Source organism: Hordeum vulgare, chromosome 2H, assembly GCF_904849725.1.
Source record: "Hordeum vulgare subsp. vulgare chromosome 2H, MorexV3_pseudomolecules_assembly, whole genome shotgun sequence".
Lineage (NCBI taxonomy): Eukaryota > Viridiplantae > Streptophyta > Magnoliopsida > Poales > Poaceae > Hordeum > Hordeum vulgare.
Window position 1 is genome coordinate 574273346 of NC_058519.1, and position 8047 is coordinate 574281392.

An 8047-nucleotide genomic window follows, 5' to 3' on the forward strand; every position below is an offset into this window, starting at 1 on the left:
GAGCAACTTTACAGTATTTGTAGGCAACTGAGCATCAGTCATAGGCAACTGATCATCATTGTTTAGTTATGTAAAACTTTTAGAGGTGAATCTAGTCAAGTGTTAGTCGTGGTAACCAATTTAGAAGAATTATTCGCTCATAGATAGTCATACTAAGGGGGAAAGGAGGGGGAGGCATTTTGGCTCCCGGGTGCATTTGTACTCGGATGAACAGTAATGCCAAAAATAATACTAAATATTTTCAAAAAAATCTGAAACTTTTTGTAGATGATTGCATTAGTGTCGCAAACATGCATGGAAAACTTCGTGCGATAAGGAGCAGCGGTGTTTCGTCGGCAAAAAAACAAATTTGGGGTGACATTTTGGGGTATCTTTTGGTGTTCGGTTTTTTTTGCACAAGCTAAAATGTTTACCCTTTTTGTCTCAAAATTCAGGTAGCATTTGGATGTGACTAAGTACACAAATAAATTTTATTTTGATTTTTTTTCAATTCAAACTTTTTTTGTTGCCCGAGGAGCATAGAGAGCCGAAATGCATTTATGGAAAAGGAGTTGCTTGACTATAGTACTAAAGTTGTCTCATCTGGCACATAGAGTTGCTTAAAAAAAGTTCATCGAAACCTATCCATATGAAATCTAATTTTAAAAAACTCGTCGTAAAAAACACAGTTGTAAAAACGGATTGTCTTTGAAACGCTAATAAATACACTTATTTTTTTATTATCCTCAGGTGCATCCGATAGCCACATCCTTAATAAAATACTACCTGCGGACATCGGAGGGAGTACTCCCTCCATCCCGGTGTATAAGTCATTCGCGTAGTTCTAGGTTACCAATTTAAGGAATTAAATATGTGTTATATGTTATGGAAAGTATATCACTAGATTTCTACACTGATGTAGTTTCTAAATATATATTTTTTGTCACATATGATACATATTTAGATAGTTAAATTAACGATCTAGAATTACGCGAATGATTTATACACCGTGACGGGGTAGTAATAAAGATTGCGAAAAAATACCCTTATCATCGGTAGATTTTTGTAGCGGTTCTGAAAACGTGGGGGCAAAATTGGATATACAACGCGAATGTGATTTTGCAATTCACACCCACAAAGCAGCGTCAGTGCGTAGCCCTAGTGTGATTCCGTGTCTGCAATCTGCGCTGCGCGAGCGAAGTCGAGGACATCGACATGGACGCGCCGAGGGGTACCCCGCCGGGGCGGGCACGGGCGCCGCCGCCCGGATGGATCGGCGATTCTGGGTCCGGGCGGGGCTCCGGCCCCGACGGCTCCTGGAGGTACGGCTGGGAGTGGGCTTCAGGGCCTGGAGGCAGCTGGGGCTACGGCCACAGCTCAGAGCAAAGCCCCGGCGGCACCGCGTTTGGGTTCGGCTACGGCAGCGGCGGCGGTGGAGGAGGAGGCGGAGGGGGGAGCGGACGTGGAGGCTTCGGCTTCGGCAGGCTCGGCGGCCACGCTGGCGGGTTCGGCTGGGGTATCGGGCCCGGCGGCCATGCTGGCGGCTGGAGCAGCTGGAGCGGCGGCCATGCTGGCGGCTGGGGAGCAGGCGGTGGGGCCTTTGGAGGCGACCACGGCGGCTGGGGCGCGCGCGCAGGGTTCCGCGGCGGGAGGCAACGCGGAGGACGCGGCGGCGGCAATTGACTGGGGGTATGTATGCTACGGCGTGGTGAGATCACTGCCGGAGTATAGTAGGAGCAGTTGATCTAGGTCTTGGTCTGGGAGGTCTTGCCAGAGTATGTGGTTTGTTCAACTCTGTCTATCTGCATGTGCTAAATTTCAGCGTGAGCACTGATGATTGTAGCACGATCTGAATCTTTGACTCTTGTACTGTTCTACGTAATACTAATACTGTGGTCATCCCTAAATTTCTGCTACATATTGACTGTGGCCATCCCTGCATGTGCTAAATTTCAGTTTGAGCAGTGATGATTATAAACAAAACCTTTGAATTCTAAAGCTTTCATAGTCTGTTCCAGTATGTGGCAGGATATTTTACTTTTCTTTTCGTTAACGAGCATAGAGAAAAACATATTGGAACAGACTATGAAAGCTTTAAAATTCAAAGGTTTTGTTTATACACAAGCATAATATCCTGGACTTCACTCTCCATAAGATGGAAACTGAAAGAAAGGACTAGGAAGGAATGCATTCTAACTGGCTTTGGGACGCCAACATGGTTCTGCTTTCGCACCTATGCAATGCATATTTTCAACTATGAAACCATGGAGAAAGGGAGCAGAAATAACAGATATTATTCGCAATGGTATATGTAAGCAATGCCATAAAGTCCAATCTTACCCTTGCACTGATTTAAGCAGACTTCATGGCACTTTTATGCAGGCCCAATGCCAGCAATCATGCTTCCAGGACCAACAATTCATGCATGTTCTGAATCAAGTAATCAGGGACTGTCAATACCTAGGTTTCTGAAACCAGTTCTAGGCTGGACTTCAGATTAAGATCGTTTCTGGCCAATTCTCTATATTAAAGCTGATAAATCTGGAATCCAGATCAACAGAAAAAATAAAGGTTTCCCCATCTTTGTCGGCTCTAACAAAAGCTAATTTGATTGCTCCTACTACTTCCATTTCAATGAATATAAAATTCTAGAATGGTTGTTTCTTCACTGCTACTCCCTCCATTCCTAAATATAAATCTTTTTAAAGATTCCACTATTGAACTACAAACGAATTTATAGACATATTTTAAAATATAGATTCATTTATTTTGCTTCATATATAGTCCCATGTTAAAATGTCTGAAAAGGCTTACACCGTACGAAGGGAGTACTTTTTAAGGCAAATAGTGGTTATCCCTTCGTGTGAATTCTTTCACGTCATAATGTAAATCAATGTACTCCCTCTAATCCATATTAATTGACGTTGCTTTAGTACTATTTTTTGTACTATAGCAGCGTCAGTAAATATGAATCGGTGTGAGTATCTTTCTTTATTTTCTTAGAAAAATGATGACCGAAGGAGATTACTGAAAATAAAATTGTAACAATAGTATATATAAGGGCAAAGAGTAATCCTACATACCTAAATAGTTGATCCCCACTAACTCTAATTTTCTATTCATAAATTGCTACAATCCACTACCTAATCTTTCTAGGCATGCAACCATGACACATAAGCAAATATGCATGCAAGACATAAATAATATCTTTTACATTACTCTAGACATGCAATGGTGTTACATCATTAATTCATGCATATTAGTCATAAGTAGTTTTTTGCATTAGAGTTCATCCTTCATATTTTGTTAGAAATTACTTCCTCCGTTCTAAAATTATTGTCTTAGATTTGTCTAGATATGAATGTATCTAGTCATATTTTATTATTTAGATACATTCATTTTTTAAACAAACCTAAGATAAGAATTTTGGGACAAAGGGAGTACATTTTAACTATAATTTTCACTCTCTTATTATACGCTTTGTACTTTATTGTTTTAAGCTTAAATTCGCTTTCCATTAGTTTTAGATTTCTTATAACAACTATTTATCCATTTTTTAGCAATGTTTTCGGAGCAATGCACGGGGCATCATCTAGTTCTCTCAACATGCAACGCCAACCCATCATGCCATCATGCATGAAAGAAAAAACACATTTAGCCCAATAAGTCCAATTCTCTCAACACGGAACTATGTAACCTCATCATGCCATCATACATGGAAAAAGGCCCACCATGTGTGCTACTCATATTGAAGAAATATCCTACAACTATACAATAATCAAATAGAATAGCTTATATGTATTTTAGTTTCAGTTCTCATATTGTTAATCTAAATACTAATGTTTGTACAACCAAATCACATTAAAATAAGTGCAATATTCCTTGGCAACGAGCACGGTATCATCTCTAGTTTTCCTAAGGGTACATCATGATAACACAACTCTATTTTCACAATGCTCCAGTAATCTCCGCTTACAAAAAAAGTGCTAGGATATTTCTATCAAGAGAAGATGTTCTAAGAGTTGAAGGGCACAGAATAATTAATCACTGAACCAAATGAGAGGTTGCCAGAAAATGAAATCTACTCCCTCCGTTCCTAAATATACGACGTTTTAAACTACCAAAACGTCATATACTCCTTCCGTCCCAAAAAAAATTCTTAGATATATTTAAATATGAATGTATCTAGTCAAGTTTTAGTATTTAGATACATCCATTTCAAGACAAAGCTAAGACAAAAATTTTGGGACGGAGGGAGTATCTAGAAATGGAGGGAGTGCAAAAGAAAACTTACTGGCGCATTATGTCCAGGACTTATGTTCATGTCGAAAGCTAGAACTATGGCATAGTTGTAGTGGTAGGATCAAGAAGGAAGAGAAACATAAATGATGATATTAATTGGACACTGAAAAAGTTAGATGAATTAATGACAATGAAATAGCACTTCAACAGAGCCACAAAGGCATCACAGTCTAAACCTAATACAACCAGCCATCGCACTCCGTAGAGCCACAAAGGCATTTCTTCTTCTTGATGTTACCATTCTCATCATAAACCTGATCTATGGCATAGTTGTAGTGGTATACTAGCTCTTGACCAGGTGGAATATTTTCGCAGGCAAAGAACATGATATGAGGAGCACTCTTGTCATCATGATCATAGAGGGCATTCTGTGCATAGAGGTTGGGGGTGCAGCTATGGTTAATAAATTTTGCAAAGTTCCCCATCTTTGACGCATCAACAGCAAAACCAGCTTCTTCATCATTACCCGGACCATTCTGAAGCGAGGGTATAGATCTTGATAGGCCCTCCCAAAGAGTTTCATCATAATAATTATGCCCTATAGCAAATAGGTACTCATCAGTCATCCTTTTCTGTGCCTCTTCATCATCCAGCACTTCCCCAATGTATTCACAGACGAAGCTTCCAGATGGTATATAGTCAAGAGTTTTCACACCCCAACCCATCGATTTGGTCTTGAAGACTTGCAGCCGAAATTTGATGCCTTTCTGGCCGACTCTGTTATGACATGTAGGAGGACACTTGCAAGAAGGTCCACACTCATAAACTAGAGGTTTCGCTTCAATGATACGGCCCATATCATTGAAAGGAATCTCCCCACCATTTTTCACTGCACAGGCACACAGTTTAGAGTCCGAGCACCCGCCTACACAAGCACAGCCTGCTGGAGGAGCTGGCTGATAGTTAGGGGGGTATTTCAGGCGAGACATGTAGATATAGGGCACTGGATGCTCATCAGATATTGAGTTCAAAACAGATATTGGGATCCTCTCCAACCCTTGGGATATATCTTTCATTATGACACCATCATATGGCTCAGCCTGTCCTGATTTCATAATTGCCTCAATGTCAATGTGTTTCTGACCTGCCATTCTTCTCATTCGGAACATATAAACATAACGATCTTCGCTTTCTTTCTCCCTCCAGTATTTCTCAACTAGATATAAACCCCCATACACGAGAATACTCTTCCGCTGGCTGTTCTTCTTAGCATTAATGGTGAAAGCATGGATAACACGGACTGGTGTTTTGGTATCCATGCTCTTCTTCAGTGCAAGATTTGGACCCTCTATCTTCTGATTCATTGTAGCTGTCCTTGATCCAGAATACACCAAGGCATCAAAATTATTCTTGACATGAGAAATATTTGCATATGCCACAATGCTAACAGCTATACAAGTACCATCCTCCTTCTTGATATGATCAATCCCTAAACGGTGCGGGCGATGAAGACCAATAACACAAAGCTCAACCCTTGCACGAAAGATATCACCAACATGGGTTCCGGGCACATGGCCAACATAACTCTCGTCATTACACTGTGCAGGGCACCTCTCCCTGAAGATTTTATAAGCTTGCAGATCGGCTCCTCCTTCCCGTGGCCTGTCTTCAAGTTTATTCACAAGATCCTTGTAAATTAAGCGGAAATCCCGCAAAGACCTGATGACGTTCTCCCTAGCAAGGGCAACTCCATTTTTTGGCATTCCCTGATTATCATCCTTCTCAACTTTCACCTTTTTATATGCTGTTCGGGTGTCCTTCTCACCTTTCCCTGAGGAGAAACCCCGCACGGCCGAAACTCTAACATTTGAAAGGGGGGTAGCATAACACCTCACAGTACTTCTAGTTCCTGGAGTGCACTGTGTTGAGCTGCCCTGAGCCCTGTACTCCGGAGTTTTGAGAGATCCACCATTGGAGCAGAAAGCTTTCGAGAATGACCGCTTGTACCCAACCTGGAACCTCCATGGCACAATTGCTTTCCGCCCTCTGCGGCAATTTGGGTCATTAGCATTGCTTCGAGGAACTGCAGAGCTGCACCTTTTGGCTGCTACATCACTCTCCTTGGAAGCCCCATTTTCCGTGCTAGCACCTTTTCCCTCCGGCTGCTCCAGCACATGATCTGCAGCAGAAGAAACGTTGCTCTTTAACCCGTTCCCGGTCACACGGGACTTCTTCGAACCCTTAGACTCACAGTTCCCAGCTCCTACATTACTCTGAATCCCCTCCGGGACGCAAGCTGCCCCATCACCAGCACCAACGCTGCCGCCAGTCCCAAAATTCTGGACAAGTTCATCTCTCACGACACCGTTGCAGTCCGGCCCCTGAAAACAGCAATCTCCTCCAGACGCGCTGGCCAACCCATCACCCATAATATTGTCGCTGGACTTGCCCAAACGACACTCCGTTTCGGCACCTGTGCGAGCATTGTTCTCCATTTTCTCCCCATTGGAGCTCCTCGTGCTCATTATGTGTGTGCCTCTCTTTATTTGGAAACCCTTTTCAGCACCGGTAGGAGACTCGTTCTCCATTTTAACAGCATGGGAGATGTTCACAGCCGTGCTGCGTGTGTCTCTCTTCGATTGAAAATCCTTTCCGGCACCGCTGCAGGCACCTTTCTGTATTTTAACCCCATGGGAGCTCTTGGCAGGCCCACTGCGTGTGCCTCTTCTCAATGGGCAATCAATTTCAGCACCGGAGTTCTTGGTCGCACTGCGTGTGCTTCTCTTCAGCTGGCTATCCTGTCCAGCACCGGCGCTGCACTCCCCATGGCGCTTCTTCATGGTCTCAATGCGCGAGATTCTCCTCTTCGACATGATATCCGCCGTATCTCCCGCGCTACGGCCGCCGCTCGCCGCCACGGACTCCGATCTGGGACGCTTGGCGCCAGAACCGCCCGCCGCCGCCCCGCCGCCGCCCCTGGGCGCGGCGGCGGCGGCGGCGGCGGTGGCGGTGCTCCTGGCCCGGTTCCTGACGAAGGCGCGCTGGAAGCGCCACGGCATGACCGCCTTGTACCTCCGCCCGCTGGTCGCCCTGGGCGGCACCGCCGCCTCCCCGGTCTCCATCTCGCGCCGCGGCCGCCCTCCCGTCGCCTCGCGCGTCTTCTCAGACGGGGCCCTGCATTCGGAGGAAAACAAATCGCGCCAGGTCTCAGCACGGATCGAACGGAAGGTGCCAGATAGGGGAGAGAAAGAGGAGATGGGCTCAGGAGAGGAGGGGGGCGTACCTGAGTGAGGGGCCGGCGGCGGTGGCGGCGGTATGTAGGGCGAGCGGGCTGGCCGGCCCTCGGGGTTTCAACGGCGGCAGCGGTGGATTTGGCGCGGCGCGAGGCTCCCCTGCAATGGCGGAGCGGCGGGGTGGGGTGGGGTGGGGTGGTGGGGTGGGGAGGTGCGGGTGGGGGGCTGGGTGGATCCGAGATGGAGAGCACAGCAACCGCGCCTCGGCTCGCCTCGGGACGGGCGCTGGGTTGGTGTTGGTTGGCTGACGGATCGGACGGCGGTCGCCACACGCGGCCAGGGTGGGTTATTATTACCGCGGGGCCCCTTTGCCCCGTTGCTGATGATGATAATTGAGAAGAACTGGGACGATTGTACAAAAAATGACGTGAAATATTGATACTAGTAGTTAGCTCCCACGCACGACTAACCGAATAATTTATAAGGTTGCTCATAGTGAAGACTAATATATAATAATATCATGCATATGTTATTATTGTATGATACGACCTTCATAGTGTATAGTATCATGAATTAGTATCATAGGTGATCTT

At 45.2% G+C, this 8047-nt stretch overlaps 2 protein-coding genes across 2 annotated transcripts; one reads left to right on the top strand and one right to left on the bottom strand.

Moving 5' to 3' along the window:
* Positions 1-1079: 1079 nt before the first annotated feature.
* On the top strand, positions 1080-1886 carry LOC123430602 (glycine-rich protein DOT1-like). Its single transcript, XM_045114453.1, has one exon. It carries the CDS (start codon positions 1195-1197, stop codon positions 1660-1662), a length of 468 nt encoding a protein of 155 aa, XP_044970388.1. The 5' UTR covers positions 1080-1194; the 3' UTR covers positions 1663-1886.
* A 2464-nt stretch (positions 1887-4350) lies between these two features.
* Positions 4351-7713, bottom strand: LOC123427403 (histone-lysine N-methyltransferase, H3 lysine-9 specific SUVH5-like). Its single transcript, XM_045111436.1, has 2 exons — positions 7505-7713; positions 4351-7395 (listed from the first exon to the last, which is right to left on the bottom strand). Exon 2 carries the CDS (start codon positions 7341-7343, stop codon positions 4458-4460), a length of 2886 nt encoding a protein of 961 aa, XP_044967371.1. The 5' UTR covers positions 7344-7395; positions 7505-7713; the 3' UTR covers positions 4351-4457.
* Between the last annotated feature and the right edge of the window lie 334 nt (positions 7714-8047).

Coding starts and splice junctions, on each gene's coding strand:
- LOC123430602 (XM_045114453.1), top strand. CDS start 1,195: ATGGACGCGCCGAGGGGTACCCCGCCGGGGCGGGCACGGGCGCCGCCG.
- LOC123427403 (XM_045111436.1), bottom strand. CDS start 7,343: ATGGAGACCGGGGAGGCGGCGGTGCCGCCCAGGGCGACCAGCGGGCGG.